We start from the raw sequence: 20,552 nt of genomic DNA on the forward strand, positions 1-20,552 counted from the left end.
TCACTAGACTAGAACTGTTCTATCTAGTCAGACTAGCATTAGTCCAGTTGCGATGGATTCAATGCCATGAGCACTTTTAATTAGCATGATAATAATAATTGTGACACGTTCTCTGAACCTGCTGCTTAAAAACCCAATAAGGCCGTCAACATTTGAAGATTTGAGATTAACTCAAATTAATTTTTATGTAGTGTTCAATCGCCGCAAAGACAAATAAAAAAGTAACTGTACAATGTTAAGTTTATGAAAAACAGTAGTAAATAAAACCTTGCACTTAACGAAATATATGTATGTCTCTGATAACAATCATGATGATCAGGACACCACATGATTTTTTTTTCGATGTTTTTTTCATGGGGTAATTTGGCTCCATACTTGGCTTAACGAGTCCAACGGCGAAGGACACCAAAGTAACAACTGTTATTGGATTTCTAAACATTATGTGTGTAGCAGAAATTGCGTGCATTTTTTATTTTTTTTGCAAAAAAGCACATCAATCATGATTTCCACTGCAAATCATTTAACAGGATGCAATTATAATTCATATCATATTCATACCACTCAATAAAACCAGGATATTCCTGCAGTTTTTTTTTTTTTGGTCCTACCAGCCTATCCCACTAATACCCAGGATTAAATCATCAGTCAATAAAAGCCCAAACGTGACCTAAGATTCATTTTATCATCACTGTACCGTACCTCAATGATGTAACAACTACAACCATGGAGTTTGGATTTCAACTACGGCTAACAAATTCTAAAAAAGTATTTTCCGGACTGTAAGTCGCACTTTTTTTCATAGGTTGGCTGTTCCTGCGACTTATACTCCAGAGCGACTGTTATGTTACATAAACACTGGACACCTTTTCTGTTTATGTTTATTTTTTGTGTAGATGAATAACCATTGTGTTAGCATATCTTACACCTATTCAGCCTGTTCTCTATTCTTTTATTAATGTTAGAACTTGCCTTCCAAGAGGACGTAATGTCTGTTTTGGTCAAGTAGTTTGGAAAATAAATTACCCGCAAAAAATGCGACTTATACTCCACTGCAACTTTCATTCATTCATTCATTTTCTACCGCTTTTCCTCACAAGGGTCGCGGGGGTGCTGGAGCCTATCCCAGCTGTCTTCGGGCGAGAGACGGGGTACACCCTGGACTGGTCGCCAGCCAATCACAGGGCACATATAGTCAAACAACCATTCACACTCACATTTATACCTATGGACAATTTGGAGTCACCAATTAACCTAGCATGTTTTTGGAATGTGGGCAGAAACCGGAGTACCCGGAGAAAACCCACGCATGCACGGGGAGAACATGCAAACTCCACACAGAGATGGCCGAGGGTGGAATTGAACCCTGGTCTCCTAGCTGTGAGGTCTGCGCCACTGCGACTTATGTATGTTTTTTCTATCTAATTATGCATTTTTAGCCTTATGCGACTTATACTCCGGAGCGACTTATAGTCCAAAAAATATGGTATACATAAAGATTCTTGTAATCTGTGCAGGTTCGGAGAGCATGTCATATCTTTAAAAAAAAGGTGCATCTTCATTTTAAAAGAAGCAGGAGCCAGTGACGTCATGTACTCAATACAAATGAGTGTAAAAAGGTATTTTTCGTAAAGTATGAGGGGGTTATAATATCAATTATTGATTTACATGACACTGCAGCACTCGCAGCTTTTCTTTTTAGGCTCCTGTATCGCCTCTCCTCGTGTCTCTGTGCCAGACGGCTGGCTATCAGAAGCCGTGGTAGCCTCTTCCTTCTGCACGCTTGGAGCTTTGACCTCCTCCAGGAGTGGTACCTGCTCGTCAGGTTCCGCCTCCGTTGTGCGGTTCTCCTGAGTATCGCTGAGGGGAACCTCGTGGAACTGAGAGGCCTTAGCGATGCCTTCGTCTGAGGCTTTTAAGGAAGACGAGTCAGCTGTTTCTGTGATTTCTACTTCAGCTTGTGGAGCATCTGAAGGTTGTGATTCAGAGTAGACCGGCACAGGAGCTACTGGGGGGCCGTCTAGAGGGGCGGCTGTTGATTGCATCACCACCACAGATGCTGAACCTTCCATTTGGTTGTCCTCATTTGTTCCCGTTTGCTCGTTCCTAACTGATTCAATGGAAGCCTCCAGAGATACTTTCACCTTCTCAACCGTTTCTCCAACTGAATGTGGAATTTCCTTGTACTGCTGCTCCTCCTGTGGTGCGTCATCTTCCTCCTCATCATCTGTGATGATCACACGTTCTGCCCTCATGACCACGACCCCTTCATCCAGCTCCGTGTGGGTCAGAGTTGGCACGTTAACAAGCAGACTCGACTCAGCGTTCTCCTCGATTGGTCCATTTGTGGTGTTGGCCTGAGAGTTCCAAAGCTCCAAATCTCCATCATGTTGACTGACGTGTCCTTCCGTCAAGTCTCCGCCGCCATTGGCAATTCCATCTTCATCCCGCCGCCATGAGGTTTGGCTCGCCTTCACGTCAGCGTGAACTTTCCCTGAAGATATGACTTCAATTAATCTCCTGCTCATTAGAGCATCAAATATTAGATTATGACAAGATGGTGCTCTTCATCGTTTAATATGCTCATTTTATTAGCAACCACATCCTTGGGGATGATTGTGTTTCATCGCTTCACTGCAATTAGACTATGCTTTGCCAACAATACATCAGAAAAACTCATTTCTCATTTTTATGCGGAACAGCTCTCTTTGCAACGCCCTTAACGTTGGAAACTGACCAAAGTCACACAGTCAAAGAATGATGATAACCATAGAACTTCATTCATTCATTCATTTTCTACTGCTTTTCCTCACGAGGGTCACGGGGGTGCTGGAGCCTATCCCAGCTGTCTTCGGGCGAGAGGCGGGTTACACCCTGGACTGGTGGCCAGCCAATCACAGGGCACATATAGACAAACAACCATTCACACTCACATTCATACCTATGGACAATTTGGAGTCGCCAATTAACCTAGCATGTTTTTGGAATGTGGGAGGAAGACGGAAACTAATAATAGTCCATGGTCAAACAAAACAGTGTGTCACTTACTAATCAAACAATTAAAAAAAACGTAATAGAGTGAGGTTGCAAGGGACGGCTGTACTCCTGAAGAAAAAAATTTAATTATACTAGATTATCGGTAACTTAGTTGTTTGAATTGCTGGCTTGTCATGTTAATTTAGCCTACTCATGATGCAGCTGAGTTAATGTGTTCTGTTAACATAGTTAATTAACATGTTTACAACATGTCTAAATAAATGCGACTTGTCTTACATACTTTTTATATACTGTATTTCTCTTCATTATGTATTTTTGGCTTTTATCAGCGGTTAACTTATTTTTACACTTGTATGCCAACAGTGTCAATCACCCACGATAAATGTTTTTTAATTAAGATACGTTTGCTATGTGACTAATCACCTTGAGAAGCGCAGCGGGGACAAGGCTGCATAACTTAGTGCCGTCTAAAACTGCAAACTCCAGGCGACACATGGATTTAGGCCCGGGTGGTATTAAAAGACGGTATGCATATGAATGAGCACATGTGCAAATATGAATATATTGTTATACTGTTATACATAAATATAACTCTTTTAAGTTATTTTTATTATATTATTATAATTATATATAAGAATTATTATATTATTTTAATTAAATATAATTATACACCACCCCCTCCATCTCTGTGTGGACTTTGCATGTTCTCCCCGTGCATGCATGGATTTTTTCCGGAGACTCCGGTTTCCTCCCACATTGCAAAAACATGCTAGGTTAATTGGCGACTCCAAATTGTCCATAGGTATGAATGTGAGTGTGAATGGTTGTTTGTCTATGTGCCCTGTGATTGGCTGTCGACCAGTCCAGGGTGTACCCCGCCTCTCGCCCGAAGACAGCTGGAATAGGCTCCAGCACCCCGCCGCGACCCTCGTGAGGACAAGTGGTAGAAAATGAATGAACGAATGAATATAATTATACATAATTATAATTAAATATATAAATACTGTTATAAATATTTAACAGTAACACCCGAGGGTGAACACTAACCGTTCCAAAATGTTGGTTAACCTCCCATCTGTCTGGATTTAGCACCAATCTTTGCCATACAAAATAGATTTTTTTAAATTCAGTTTTCATACAATTTTACATGTAACAACCTTGACCATTTGCGCTGTACTATTTGGTTCAGAATAATTGTAACCTTTGCTTTGCTGACTCACTGTCTGTGCATTTTGTATTGAGTGTTGATTACTAAATAACCCACCATGGGGTCGAAAAAAAATTGTGAGTGACAACAATTTAAAAAAGAAGGTGAGAAACGCTATTAAATGTATATTTTGGAACTGATTAATTGGACTTACATAATTTCCTAGATGGAAAATTCCCTAATAACGTGCAGCGATGCATGACGAGTGGTTTAAACTGAAATTGAAACTTATGGCCTGAGGGAAATGTGACTTTATAGGAGAAGGCTGAAGAAGATTTGACATGGATTCATGTTGACATGAACAAGCTGGTATGTCTGTATCCAATGCATAATAGGCTTCAGGGTGAGTGGATATTTATGACGAGGTCGTATGTGTGTGTTGTTACAAATAGGTCACCTGATCTCTTTGTGTTGCTGTCGTCTCCATTCTGCAGAACGCCACCTCGTAACATTTCTGAAGAGGGAAATGTTTTGTTGTCAAGTTTTGTTCTGCGTACAGGTGTATTGTGGAACTCACATTTTGTTTGGGAGAAGTCAAAATTGGAGCAAACAGTTACCATGTGGCACAGTGTTATTAATATAAAATAAAACACGATGCAGACAGATGGATGTCATCAAGTTGTTTTCATATCTATGAGTCTTCCACAACATCAGATTTTCTGACGTGCACATTGCCATTTTTGTTTAACACCTGCCAAAGAATGAGTCCTCCCACTTACCCACTCCATCCTCTTCCATTTCCACTGCTTCCTGTAAAAAGGCAAATATGTATTTATGGTGATTGAGTTTGTGATAGTGAGCTGCAAAGTTATTGTCTTTCAAGTATGTGAATTCATAAAGCTTCATTAATATCACCATAAAACAGAAGTGCATCGAAGAGAAAAGATCAGCCTGCTTCCAAGATAAAATACAGTAAAAAGATGCCAAAATGGAAAAAAAAAGAAAAGTGACAGACATTTGTTGTCAATTACCCTCAGCGTGCCCACTAAAAGATTTTCTGGCAGGGTTTGTTGCCGGCAAATTGATGTAAAGGTCACACATTAAAGTCTCTTCCATCACAGCCTGCATCACTCATCTACGCTATTCTTTTTTTTTTTGTTAATAAAACTGGCTGATTTTAGCTAAAAGGTTTCCTATGGATATTAAAAAAAACACCCAGAAAAAAAAACAGCAAGAGAAGAGTAATAATGACTTACTTTTCTAACTGAACTTGACTGATGTTTAAATAACTACATCTATTGAGATTGTCGTAATTATATTCCTCACCTGTCAACCTCGAAGAAATTTTGATTCCACCCCCCCGACATGTCCAAACCATCTCAGTCTGGTCTCGCTGACTTTATCTCCAAGGCCTCTAACATGCGATGTACCTCTGATGTATGTATCCTGGTCACTCCCAATGAGAACCTCAGCATCCACATCATTGCTACCTTCAGTTCTGCTTCTCAACTTCAATATTATCTGATCAAGATATTTCAAGCATTTTTGTTACCAAAATAAATACCCGAATGTCTACCTGTCGCCTTGACATTCTCCATCCATTTGTTAGTAAAAATATAATGCAGTAATCCCATGCAACTATGTAATAATATCATGAGGTTATATTGACATTCATAGAGTATTCATATATATATTGACAGTTACAAGTGGCCCTCAATGAAAACGAGATGAACACCTCTGGCATACATGTCTGAATGTAAATGTGAATGTTTGTCTGTCTATATGTGCCCTGCGATTGGTTGGCAAAGACAGCTGGGATAGGCTCCAGCATACCCGTGACCCTAAGCAGGACAAGCAGTACAGAAAACAAATGGATGGAATTTCTCAAATAATAATAATCTAATATAATAATAATAATAATAACTATAACAATCTCTCTCCAAATCATCACCTGCTCCCAATTAACCGCCCGTCCTATTTCCAGATTAGGTAAATAAACATCCCGGCTTTAATTACAGTATTTACTGTACTGTCCATTCACACAGACCAGCTATGTCACAACTCCTCCAGGCAGCATTATTCTGATCAATACAATACTACCATAGCAACAGGAGTTCAGAACATTAGCAACATAAATCCTTTATTTTTTTGAAGTTGGGATAAATCCTCCGAATGGAAGATGATAGAAAAAGCTTGTTTGACACAGATTCTACCTGCTGATGTTCACGATGAAGGCAAGTGTGTGTGTGTGTGTGTGTGTCTCACCATTTGGCCCACTGTGGTCTCTTCTTCCTCCTCTTCCCCTGAAACCTCTTCACTCTTTGATCTAAAATGGGTACATACACACAGAGTCAAAAATGCACTGATAGCAATAATGTACACTGGCTTGTAATAAGGAGAATAGTAGCTCTCTTATTGCCATGGCGACTGAGGAGGATATTGGTGGACTCGCCAACGTATCATCGTAGCAACGTAGCATCAGAGCTAACATTTTTTTGCGCTTATAGATCCAGTGCAAGATGGAAGTGGGCTCAATATTATACAATATTGTATCTATGTACTCTATTTCAACACTGCTTTGTAAACTGAAACATTTTTCCATTGTAACCTCGGTCTAAAATATTAGTGGGCAGGCAAGGACACTTCTCATGTTGTGGTGACATCATTGTACCACACAATGTCCATGTTGAGACACGATGGTTCATGTTTAGCACAAACATCCATTGCTTTGTCTTTTTCAGCCTCAGACACTGGAGTCAGTCAAGGACAAAGGTTCAGTGAGCAAACTACTCTCCATCACGGACAATCCCTGTCGTCCTCTCCTTAACACTTTGCAACAGCAGAGAAGCTGGAAGCAATCTTTTAGGCCATTATTCATTCCACACACTGTGTATTTACTTGTTTCCAATTATGCATATTGACATATAACATCAATGTTATATAGGTTTTGAGTAACATAAATGCAATTGTAGCTCAAGTCATCCGCTACCAAACACTTATCTATACGTCTTTTACGTTTTTTGGAGTGAGAGGCACAAAGAGGTGATGATGCAACTCTACAATTGTATAGATTGTGTGTGGTGTGGTTTTAAGCCAACAAAACAGCCACAAGGTGGCAGAAATGCCACCTCTCCCATAGAAATACATGCTCAGCAGCAACCACAAAGTAAAAAGGCATCTTGTTGGGAAGCGAGAAGGAAAGGGCAATGTTAACGCATGCACACAGTCCAGTTACGAACGTGGAAATTGTAAATTGTTCATGGTGTTATCGTTTTAAAAAAAATGGTAATTTTCACGTAAAATAATCTTTTTTTTTGTTTATGTTGTGGCATCGTTGTTTAGACATTTTGGTTAAATACCGTATTTTCTGGACTATAAGTCGCTCCAGAGTATAAGGCCAAAAATGCATAATTTGGTAGAAAAAAACCATACATAATTCACACTTTTTGCGGGTAATTTATTTTACAAATTTACAAACTACTTGACCAAAACAGACATTACGTCCTCTTGGAAGGCAAGTTCTAACATGAATAAAAGAATAGAAAACAGGCTGAATAGGTGTAAGATATGCTAACACAATGGTTATTCAGCTACACAAAAAATAAACGAACAGAAAAGGTGTCCAGTGTTTATGTAATATAAACAGTTTTTCCATTTATAAGTCGCTCTGGAGTATAAGTCGCAGGAATAGCCAACCTAAAAAAAAGTGCGACTTATAGTCCGGAAAATACTTTTTTAGAATTTGTTAGCCGTAGGTGAAATACAAACTCCATGGGTGTAGTTGTTACATCATTGAGGTACGGTACAGTGACAATAAAATGAATCTTAGGTCACGTTTGGGCTTTTATTGACTGATGATTTAATCCTGGGTATTAGTGGGATAGGCTGGTAGGACCAAAAAAAAATCTGCAGGAATATCGTGGTTTTATTGAGTGGTATGAATATGATATGAATTATAATTGCATCCTGTTAAATGATTTGCAGTGGAAATCATGATTGATGTGCTTTTTTGCAAAAAAAATATGCACGCAATGTCTGCTACACACATAATGTTTGGAAATCTAGACAGTTTTTTCCATTTATAAGTCGCTCTGGAGTATAAGTCGCAGGAACAGCCAACCTATGAAAAAAAGTGAGATTTATAGTCCAGAAAATACGGTATATATGACTACATTTTTGTCAAAGTGAAAGTTATGCTTTTTTTGTTGAGAACTGATATTTTGCCGAAACTTACCTAAGTTCGACTGCTGATTACTAAAGAACAGAAAATGTTTTTTTTTAATTTCCTGATGAAAGATGGGAGGCTCATCGAAATCATCCAAAATGTCTGGGAATGAGCGGGATGGCTTTTGAAAAATTGTTGGAATTGAATGAGTTAATGTAGCTGACAACATATTTCAGTCTTATGCCACTTTCTGTCATCCCCATCTTAAAGATACCCATACAATAATGTAAACAATGAACTTTTACAGCAGTATAGTCGTTGAAAACTCCTTTTAATTATGATGATAGCAATATGGTCACACTGCTGCACACCCATACTTTAAAATTTTGGCTAAACGAGGTGGAGCTGAGCCACTCTACAATAATAAAAGCACATGCAATCATGGGAGCGTCGTCTTTGGGGACTTGACAATGTTGTTCCGTGTGGTAGAGAAAAGAGTTGGCAGAGTAAAAACTCTTGCCAAAGCATACATAATGCACAACAGCAGCACAGCTTACAAGTGAAAGACGCAGCAAAAAGGGGAGCACGGCGTCATAGGTTATGCATGAGGTGTCAAATCACGACTAAAGCATGTCTTCTGTACACTGTGGCTGTGTTCATACCTGTTCTCTCCCACCTCCGGAGATGCCGATGGAAAAGAGCGTGGGCTTTGGGAATCCTGGGAGGATGGAGACAAAGGAGCTCCCTCCATCAACCATTGATCCCTCAGAGACTTCCTCTAGGGGGGAAGACAGAGCGTTGTCACATCAGAAGAAGACTATTAGCCTTGGTGGAGGTCTGCACTATGTAATTGGCCTTGAAGTTATAATTATCTTTTGTCACATTCATCCTCATTATTGTTTCCTCTTCTTTTTCCTCCTGCTGGTTCACTATTGCCTTTTCCTGGCTCACCCTGCATGCCTCCTGTTAAAATAGTACTTCTATTTTGCCCGTATTGCTTGAACATTTCCCAACTCCCTGGGATATGATAGGATATTATTTGTAACATTCTTTAAATGCTCTGCAGGATCTCAAATCCATAAATAGTGGCCTGACATATTATGAATCGAATGCAATCTGTAAAAGATATATCAAACATATTTCTTACTATATACATATCGGGAAAATAAGCAATAGTCCGACAGCGTGTCACATGCTCAGCCTATCTATGCCAACGTGTGTGATCGCACATGTTTGAATCTCATTCGACGTTCCGGCACTTTCCATGGCTGGCAGCACCTTGTTAGCTCATTTTTGTCCCATGAGTGAACTACATATTCTCTCTTTTGACACTTACTAATCTACTGAGTGGTTGGCATGTAGGCTACACAGGTAGAAGACCAGTGTTCGATTCCAGTGTTTGCATGTTCTCCCTGTGCATGAGTGGGTTTTCTCCGGGTACTCCGGTTTCCTCCCACATTCCAAAACCATGCTAGGTTAATTGACTCCAAATTGTCCATAGGTATGAATGTGAGTGTGAATGGTTGTTTGTCTATATGTGCCCTGTGATTGGCTGGCGACCAGTCCAGGGTGTACCCCGCCTCTCGCCCAAAGACAGCTGGGATAGGCTCCAGCACCTCCGCGACCCTTGTGAAGAAAAGTGGTAGAAAATGAATGAATGAATGAATGAATAATCTACTGAGTGGTTGGCACGTAGGCTACACAGGTAGAAGACCAGTGTTCGATTCCGGTGTTTGCATGTTCTCCCTGTGCATGAGTGGGTTTTCTCCGGGTACTCCGGTTTCCTCCCACATTCCAAAACCATGCTAGGTTAATTGACTCCAAATTGTCCATAGGTATGAATGTGAGTGTGAATGGTTGTTTGTCTATATGTGCCCTGTGATTGGCTGGCCACCAGTCCAGGGTGTACCCCGCCTCTCACCCAAATACAGTTTGCATAGGCTCCAGCATGCCCGCGACCCTCGTGAGGACAAGCGGGATAGAAAATGAATGAATAATCTAATTCGGAATTTTCTAAGCACTTGCTCTTGTACTTGCTCGGGTACTTGTTGTTTTGCTACTTTCCATTCAAGCGAGCTCAGAGGTTAGCATTGTTTCTCTGTCTCGGCTTAGCCCTATTCCTCGTCCTCTTTCAGTGATAATGATACTTGAGACAAATATAGTTTATTTCAACCACGGAGGCGAGGATTAGTAACTTGAAAATAGTGGTTCTGCATTCCGGAAGAACATACTTCTCCACAAACTCTGACGCATTGCATTACATTTTCAAGCCAGCCGGCAGGAATAACAGCTAGATGGGATTTCTCCGAAGGTGCCATTGGAAATTCCCAATGCGTGAGTTATGAAAGAATCTGATACCGATACTGGATGTACATATATATTTGTCAAACTGAACTGCAAAGGTGACCTTAAAATAAATGAAAATCCAAAAAAAACTACATTTGCATGGTAGAAATATATGCAGACATCTTCAAACCTAATAAGTGACCTAAAGTTATGTTTAAAAGTAAAATTATTTTCTAGGTCCTACAGCGAGAGAGGAAACACCGTCAGAAAGCCCCATAAAACATGCTCCAGAAAAATCACTTTTTCTGGGATTAGGGGAGGTCCCACTTGTATTATCTTCTCCGAGGAGCCACACTTTATAGAGGTTCCAAAGTTTTATCAAGTAAAATAAATTTTGCACAACAACATGTCTCCAAGGGCATAAAGAAAATATTACACAAAGCACCAACGCAGCAATATTTGGCCACCATGACACGCTTCCGAAATCTCTGTCTCCACTCCAGCCAATGTCCTCCGGTTTCCAAAAAGTCTGCCAACAGTTATTTGCTCGCGTCCTTAACCATAATGGGCACAAAACCATCTCTGTCTTCTCCTGCCGCAGAGAACAAGCTCTTCTCTGTTACCTTGCATGCCCCTTTCCCTGGCTTGATGCAGCCTACCTCAAAACATTCCACCAAGGCTAGGGGCAATATTCAAGCTGATGCTTCTCTTTTCTTTTTAACAAACAGCTGACATTGACAGTGATGGATTAAGCGGAAGGTAAAATACAATAACCCTGCCACAAGTTCTTCCTTTTATGACTGCGACACTATTGTTAAAGGTAATAAATGTACTACTTAGAACTCTCTCCAAAGGACGGAAGTTCATGAAAAATTAAAGCATCCTGCAACTTGCTTTAATGGCCACAACGTCAACAAACTCATGGATGCATGTATCCTACGGGGTGCAGATGCAGTCATACCTGCATGCACAATACGACAGGCTGCACTATAGTGCACAATTTGAGGAATGTGCCGCAGGCTGCGTAACACAGCAGAGTAGGAAGTGGGAAAGGCTGTTGATGTGAAAACAATGGAGGCCCTCTGTGACTTGCACTGGGTGGAAACACTTCAACAGGAGAAAAAGGTTGAGAGCTTGTGAACAGGAAACACACATGAAGGCTATCTGCTCTCTAACAAGTCAGAATGAGTCTACTGAGGAATCTGAGTGTGTGTGTGTGTAAGAGAGAGGTAGGACATGAAGTGAGACATCTTAAGTAATCAGGTAGGTGTCAGACCTTGAGCTGCTGCAGTCTCAGTTTTTCATCCTCCATCTCTCTTTTGGCTCGCTCCTGCTCCTCCTGCAGCCGCCGCTTCTCCTGAAAGAAGACATGTAGGCGGTAGGAAGGCCAGAAATTGAATAAGAGAATGAATTGTGGCATAAATTAAGTAGCCAGATTGGAGAGACGGGCATAAAAGTGATTACTCAATTCATTTATCATTAAGAGTACTGTGTAGAAGTGCTTGATGATTTATTGTGTCTTGAAGCAATGGAGGTAAAATGGAATGCACTACTTGGCTGATGGCAGCAGGGGTGCTGTTGATTCAGTCACAACTGTCAAAAGATGTGCGCTCGATCCACACAGACCAACTCCAAGTGGTATTAAGTCGGCACTGACACTAGCCACGTTTACATGAGGAGTTTTTCTCTTTCCGAATGGAATCTTTCCGATCGACCTTTCCAAAAGCAATGATATTTGTGGAAAGGAATATTCCAATCGCGTGTCTACATGCGCCGCTACAATCAACCAGAATAGTCAATGGGGCATGCGCAGTAAAGCGTAAACACCAACATCACGTGATACTGACTTCCTCGAGGTTTTCTTTCACTTGTTGGAATAACTCCGTATTGCCAGTTTTTCGTTCGTCCAGTCTTGAAATCTCGTTTCAAAAACAAACTTTCTGCAGCAGTCCAGTGCAGATTGCTCGCCGCCATCTTTTTTAATTCGAAGAACATCTCCAGCTGCGTGTTATGTCATATCTCAGCATTCGCTGAAAGAATGCACCCGGGAACAGGAAAAGATAAAGTTCAATCTTGCTAATATTTTATAATTAAGAATTATTTTCTTTTTTAATAAAACTGGACTTGTGAATGGCGTATAGAAGGGTTTAGATTCTGTTCCACAGATGGCGGTAATGCACTCAAAAGCTGCTTGCCACGAAGAAAAACACCACGAAGAAGAACGCACCCTGACAACTTTCTGATTGAGCGGGTACAAGATACCTCAATCGGATTGGGGAAAGGAATATTCCACCCCTTTGAATCCGATTATACATTCATTTGGATTGACACTTTTCTTTCGGAATGAGGTGCATACAAAAGTTACATTCTTTCCGTTTGAGCAAATAAATTGAAAGGAAATTGGAATATTTGGGTCCATGTAAATGGACAGGATTGATACAGGAGTGATTCTCCAACACCGTAAAAATTAATTAATACACAACCAGTCGGAGTCGAACCCCAGTACGAAGAAGATGTCTTGAACGTGGAATGGTTATTTGAGGATAAACAGCCGTAACTCCTGTGTTGGGAATCCATCTCTCCAGGTCACTGGTGTGTGTAAGTCACAGGAAGAAAAGCTCAGACTCGCTAGGGCTGAAGGTTTTTGGCGTTGGTTTGCATGTATAAGTTTCAATAACGTCAATATAAGATAATTCATCTTTTTTAGATTTTTGGTTCAATAACGTGAATAAAAATGAACAAAAATGGAAGAAATAACAGTGACTAGAACATAAGTGAAAAAGCATGACAGGCATGTCTGTGCCTTGGCCACTGTTAATACTAACAAGACTATACCCCGTAGCGCTCAGTGCAACCTGATGTTGTTTTCCATTCTTTCTAAATTATGTATGAGCTCCCAACAGCTCTTTACAGTGGACTCACAGCAATGGCCTCCAGACGCTGTTTGTACTTCTCCGCTTCATCCATCCTTGCACCTGAGACACAGACAAAAGGGGTCAAAGGTTAAAGACGAGGGATTAAACAAAACAACGCATTGTCCGGTTTGACTGAGTCCACCCGCTCTACAGAATGGACCTTGCTTATTTCACAAGTCATTGGTCATGGATGCATCTTTTCATGCTTCGTTAAATTAACTCTATGGTTGCATTCGTTTGAGTCCCCCGGCCTGAGAAGGAGCTGGCCTTCCAGTATGCAACAAATTTCCATCATGACACAACCCTTCCAAACAAGTTTTTTGAGGAAATGTTTGGGTACCTCCAGTAAATGCCGAGGCATCATTTGAACTTCAGAAAAAGTCACAATGAAAAAAAATGTGCAGGTATGCAGTGTGTGGAACTTGGAACAATGATACTGTACTAAGTTTACACCCTGCAACACAATCCACGAATAATACATTGCATGTTAAAAAGCTTTAATGCTGCATTTAAAGAACAAACACTTAACGAAGATTAGTTAGTTTACGAGGCTCACACTGCATCAATGGCTAATTTAGTCAACACACAAATAATTGAATTCATCCGACTGCTGACACTGGGAAAACCCAAAGAAAGAGAACTTCATTTTGCTACCATTTATTACTTGGGGTTGTGGAAATATTCTTATATAATGAAAACAATCACTTCACAGTAAAAGTCATTCTACCCGGGGTTTGGCAAATGTTCTGCATGACAACAAAAAGATCAAAGCTATATTTTCTTTAACAAATGTCATAATTACTTTCACTAAATTCCATGAAAAGTGTCTTGAGCAGCAAATTCGTTGTTGTCAATGGAATCGCAAACACACACGCTCCATGTACTCTCATAAACTTTTGTTTGAGGAAAGCAAAGGAGAGATTAAACCCATCTCTAGTTTTTACAAGAAATCCAGGCAGCAGTAAAACAAATGCACATTTCACACTACAGTGGAACCAATGTCGGTGGTCATTGGGTCACATAAAAGTTCTGTTGACTTACAAGAAAGCGATGTAAGTCAGATATTACACCTAAATTATACTAAGTATAGCTACTAAGTCACTCGTACTGTACAGTTGTGCCTCGCTTATCGGAGGAGTAATTGGTAGGGTTCAATATTAATGAACAGAATATTTTCGCAGTAGAATTGAAAACCTGTTTGTCACTTTTAAATATTTTTTTAACCATTAGTAGAGCCCTGTAGACATGAAATAGCACCCCTATAGTCACATTTACACTCCAACAACAATAAATAGTGACCAGTAGTGACAACACGAATAAAGTAGTATGGTAATGATAATGGTTTTATTTAATTTGAACATGCATCAGATTACAGTTGAGTGCATCACATAATCAATTCACAGTTCCACATGTCCAAAAGGAGTAGGAAGAAGCAAAGCTTATTAAATCCTACCCCTCCATCTGGTACTTTTACAATCAGTAACTGTTACATTTGTTCACTTCCTGCTTTCCATAATACAATTTGTTTTTTATGTTCACTTCCTGCTTTCCATAATACAGTTTGTTTTTTTTATTTTTTAATTTTTTGTCACGTACCAAAGTACGAGGTGATATGACCATACAATGACATACAATAATGGGTACCACAGTACCTGTCAATATGGTGATATATATAGAATGCTATGGCTTTTTAACGTAGTCCTAGCATATAAGTGTTTCAAATGTAGTTCTTCCCTGAGATCATATTTCTCCTCTCTTGTAGAGAAGTATTAGATTACATTTTTAGGTAATTGGTTATTTTTAGCCTTATGCATTATTTTAGCTGTTTGAAGATTAACTACATCAGCAAGTTAAGTATTTGTGATTTTAGAAATAAGGAGTTAGAATGTTCTCTGTAGGCGGCATTATGAATTATCCTTACTTACCTTTTTTGCAGTACCTTTAGCAAGTGAAGATTGCTTTTATAGTTATTACCCCATATTTCCACACTATAAGTAGGATATGGTAGAACCAGAGAGCAATAAAGAGTGTGTAGTGATTTCTGATTGAGAACAAATTTTGCTTTGTTCAGTATGAGTATAACTTTTTTAATGTGAGTGTCTCTCTGGAAATGACCTGCAGAGAAACAACTAGTATAAAGCTTTCTGTAACATCTGAGGCAAATTTCTGTACAACCCCAATCAGATTAATACGACTACATAAGAAAACCAGGTTAAGGAGTTAGAAAATAGGTGTTCGGCTAAACAAAATCCGGAAGATATACACAAGACTATTTAATGTCTTAGGGTAACCTAGCAAATGTTGTGGTCTTCCAAAGTGATAGATCTTCTACAGCCCTAGGGATGTTAGAGATCACAGTGAAAAATGAATCCAAGCCAACACCTGAGGGAGCCCTAAAACTGCCTTCAGCTATTGGGTGGGTCGTGCCAATGTATCATAAGTCTACTGTGGGAGCAAAAAATGAAAAACGATCAAATAAGAATAAAAACAAGGAAATTAACACTCAGAGTGGTGTTATGAAGAAAAGGGGTGGCAAGATGAAGAACAGAAGATCTACATACTATACTTTTCACATTTGAACCGATATGGTATTGGTATTTGTGGGTGTTTACGTGGTAATTAAAGTTAATTTAGTATTTAATTATTATTTTTTTACATGTAAGGTTATTTATTGTATGTATTTGATACATAATCTTTAACAAATGCATCAAAACAACACTGGACTGTTTGTATTGTAAAATCGCAGTTTCACTAAATTTGTCACTTTAAATTAAAACCCTCTTCATACTCCGTCTCCTTTCCCCTCTGAAGTCACTCACAACTCGCACAACTACAGGGCTGTCCTGCTTTGCTGAGTTCAGTGGGCAAGACACCTTTGGTCAGAGTCTCTGATGTGGCAATATTACGGAATTTGTGTAAAAAAAACAAGACAAAAACCACAAATATTTAGGATCATTACTGCTCTCACTGAGTGGAGATGGCAGCTTACAGTATTAGCCTCCAGAGGGACCAGAGACTTGCATCTCAACATGGCCCCAGCCAGAGATAAACAAGCAAACCCAATTGGCAGCTTTGATGAAGCGATATTGAGGATCTCCCTGAAGACATACACTGACTCCAATAATTAGATGTAATACAGGAGGATAGAGCAAGGATGCTGACGTAGATAAAAAGTTAATACACAGAGGAAGAAAACTTGAAGTGGTCGGATGCACTGCAAGAACCACAGAGACAAGATGAGAAGGGGAATGAGGTGATGTTAGGACTAAAGTCTCTTTCTTATAAGACCCTCATCATTAAGAGGTAAACTGCGGTCACTCGGCTTCCTTGCTTTCCTGGTGGTTCAGACAGCTCTCAGAAGAGGTAGGATGTTACTAGTAGGCCAAAAAATGCAAATATACTGTATCTGGTGGAAGAAAGGAAGCTCATACTGGTTATCCTGTGGAGGAGTATTCATGTGTCTGTGGGAACCAACACTGATTATTAAAATGATCTACAGTTCCGAACCATCTCAGTCTGGCCTCTCTGACTTTATCTCCGAAGCCTTTAATATGTAATGTCCCTCTGGTGTATTCGTCCCTAATCCTATCCATCCTGGTCACTCCCAACGAGGTGCTAATTGGGAGTTTCTTTCATGTAAATGATTTGCATTTGTTAATATTATAGATGAATTGGATTTACATTAATTCCAACAGGAAGAATTGCTTTGGTTGTCATGCATTTCAGTTTTCATCTATCTTATTTGAATGAATTAATCATGACAACCAAGGTACCACTGTAAAAGTTATTAGGTCGAGTTGATACAATATAATACAATCGTCTCATCAATGTAACATTACTGACACCTAGAGACCAGTTTAGAATCTACTGGCGCTATTTCAATCCGAGTGGTATGACCCGCCCGCCCCATCAGTCAAGAAAACAGTGAAACACTGGTGAACACATGGAACAGAAATACAAGGGAGTGCGGTGCGCTGATCACTTTCATTCCAGAATCTTTGTTGTCATGAGATCTTCATTACACATGAAAATACGAAAAAAAACGCCAATCTTGATGATAGTCCAAGCAGAAAGTGATTATGTGCTTGTTAGCTCGGAAATTTAAAGCCAATTAAAACAATACATCAATCAACTGCAATCAGCAGCGAGTGACAGAATAAACAGTGACTTCCTGCACTGTTTCTGCATAACACAATGGAATTATTTCATTACTTCCCAACGTACATGGTTTAAATAAATACTTTAACCATGACAGGGTGGGCTGGCCAAAAACATTCCAAGCAAGCCTGGCTGTCTTCATGGTTTCATTGCACACATTGCTCCTGCCCTGGTGCAAAAGTATATTTACCTTCAGTGCACATGTGCATGTTTATATAAGAGTGTATATTTGCTTAGTAGGGAGCCGTGAATTCTATATACTGAGCAGTACAGGTGCTGTGACATTGGCTCTGCGGGAACAGATGGAAGAACAGCAGGGTGTCGAGAATGAAAATCTTTTAAGATCTTGTTAATATCATAGCTTTTTTAACCAAACAAAGTATCGACACATATTTCCTTTTCATCAAAAGAGTAGAAAACCATGCCTGGAGACTTTAGCTACATGCCAAATTAATCCACAATTAGACGAGCTTTCATCCTATTTTCAATCAGTAATTCCACAAAGGCCAGGCATTAGTATTTGGTCCTCCAACGGCTTAAAGGTCTTTTGCCAAAAGTCAGTATTTACATGCTGTACCTCCAGTGCCCCATGCCACTTCAAGAATGTTGAATGTTGTTGTGAAAGTAGGTCTAACCGATGACATCAGCTTGCTGTCTAGGAAAGGCCAGCGCTTCAGGAATTCAAGTCATGAATGAGGAATTAGTTCATTCAAAGCACGGTTACGGGTGCATATTTTTCGGGTGAGGTTAGGGGACAGCGGCCTTTACGTGACTGGAAGGTGTGGAGCATGAAAACTGCTGCTCAGGCCATTTCTAATGCCAGGCTTCACTGAACTGGGATATTTGTTGACAAAGCCTTGCCGATGCTGAGCCAAGCAGGGAACTACTGGAACTACAAAAACGGATGGTAAAGTGAAGAAGTGAAAAGATGTACTATTCATTCATTCATTTTCTACCGCTTATCCTTCAGGCGAGAGGCGGTGTACAACCTGGACTGGTCGCCAGCCAATCACAGGGCACATATAGACAAACAACCATTCACACTCACATTCATACCTATGGACAATTTGGAGTCGCCAATTAACCTAGCATGTTTTTGGAATGTGGGAGGAAACCCGAGTTCCCGGAGAAAACCCACGCATGCACAGGGAGAACATGCAAACTCCACACAGAGATGGCCAAGGGTGGAATTGAACTCGGGTGTCCTAGCTGTGAGGTCTGCGCGCTACCCACTTGTCCGCCGTGCAGTCCCAGAGATATACTCAGACATGGGAATTCTTAAAAGGTAGGAAATAATGGTAGAAAAGTTACAGCGGTGTAAACACTGTCATTGCACATATGCATAAAATCCCAAGCTGATTGGACGATAGACATTTGTCCAAACAAAAGCACTTTAAAAAGTACAGAACTGACCAAAGTGCTGTGCAATAAACAACACCCACGCATCAATACAAATCAGGCAACGAGGACAAAGACTGCTAACGAGTCAAAAGCCCAGCAATAAAAATAAGTCTTAAAATGAGACTTAAAGACAAAGCCACTGAAGGTAACTGCGTGACAATGAAAGGTAACTTGTTCCAGAGTTTTGAGCCTTGATCACCACCTAATTTGTGTTCTATGTTCTGAGGACTTACACTCCTGAATAAATACACTCCTGATAAAAAAATGTAAGACCCGATATAAATTATAGAAAATAATACTGAACTTTTATGTAAAATGTAACTTGTAAAATGTCCAGGTGTTAACTGTAACCCTGTATTACCGCCAACATTGTAATAGACACATCAGTGATTCAGACTGGTGTGGTTTTATTAAATATACATTTTAAGAAGTAATTATATCAAGTCCTATTTGAATACCATTGTATTTTAGTGATGACATTTAGCTGGTAGGCAGAACCTTGTGCCTGTTGACTCTTATCTGAGTATGTTTTTATTGAGTGGCAATATGGGAAAATAACTATGTGTAAAAGGGGAAAATGGCATTTAGGATACTGCACAAAATACACATAATGCTGGACAGAATATACACACACCCCCCTTCTCCAAATCACAAATAATGAATTTCACAGATCTGGTACATTTCACATTTAAAGCACCAACCACCCTGCTCATGTACAACAGTTTTTCAACAATAGGGAGAAATATAGGGAACAAATATGTAATATAAAAACATCTATACACAAACAACACTAAAAGGGTTTTGGTATATCAGTATATGGAATTGGTTTGTCTATATACTGCAATTATTTACACATTATACAATTTTTTAACTCTTGTATTTATTTAAGTATGCATTTATGTATATTTTCATATATTTTCTATTTAGTTATTCATCTATTATTTAACATTTAAACACTGGACATAAACATACTAATGAGTAATTCTGAGATATGGAGAAGAAGATATAGTATATGCTAAATTCCGGCCTAAAAGGTAAAAAGTTAGTCCTTCCAAACAGTTTCACATGTGCTGGCAAGTATTCCAAGGCCACTGCTAACGGAATACATCCTTCCACTCTTGTCTTTGGGAAAAGGAAGTGCACAAACATTACATTACTCTCCTCCGGACGATTCACGACAGAACATGTAATCGCATAGTCCCTGATCCCTGAACTTGCACATCCTCTGCTTGTCGTCACTGTACGCTGCTCAGGAAAAGACCCAATTTATACATCTAAAAACAGAATAATTCCTAGAGACGCAATTAGAATTGAATGGTGATCTCTCTGGGAGGATTTTTTTCTCGCTTGTGTGCACACAAGCCATGTGCTTACATTAAGAAATCACACTATATTTTTGTATTATTCTTATCGTTATTATTAACCTCCTCGTTCTTGTTCTGCTTTAAACCAACTTCCAATGGTTTTTTTCTGTCCTTCTTCCCAG

At 39.6% G+C, this 20,552-nt stretch overlaps 1 protein-coding gene across 2 annotated transcripts in view; it reads right to left on the minus strand.

The window, feature by feature from the left end:
- Nucleotides 1-623: 623 nt before the first annotated feature.
- palm3 (paralemmin 3) overlaps nt 624-20,552 on the minus strand; it is a 34,855-nt gene continuing 14,926 nt past the window's right edge. For both annotated transcript variants that reach the window (XM_058091594.2, XM_058091593.2), the window contains exons 2-8: nt 13,515-13,567; nt 11,869-11,949; nt 8,969-9,084; nt 6,407-6,467; nt 4,921-4,951; nt 4,599-4,655; nt 624-2,491 (exon numbers count right to left, since the gene is read on the minus strand). In XM_058091594.2, coding sequence (XP_057947577.2) covers nt 1,662-2,491; nt 4,599-4,655; nt 4,921-4,951; nt 6,407-6,467; nt 8,969-9,084; nt 11,869-11,949; nt 13,515-13,559 — 1,221 coding nt within the window. In that variant the 5' untranslated portion in view covers nt 13,560-13,567 and the 3' untranslated portion in view covers nt 624-1,661. The remainder of the gene's footprint in view (nt 2,492-4,598; nt 4,656-4,920; nt 4,952-6,406; nt 6,468-8,968; nt 9,085-11,868; nt 11,950-13,514; nt 13,568-20,552) is intronic.

This window comes from Doryrhamphus excisus, linkage group LG9, assembly GCF_037039965.1.
Source record: "Doryrhamphus excisus strain RoL-2023G ecotype Guam linkage group LG9, RoL_Dexc_Guam_v1.1, whole genome shotgun sequence".
Taxonomy (NCBI): Eukaryota; Metazoa; Chordata; class Actinopteri; order Syngnathiformes; family Syngnathidae; genus Doryrhamphus; species Doryrhamphus excisus.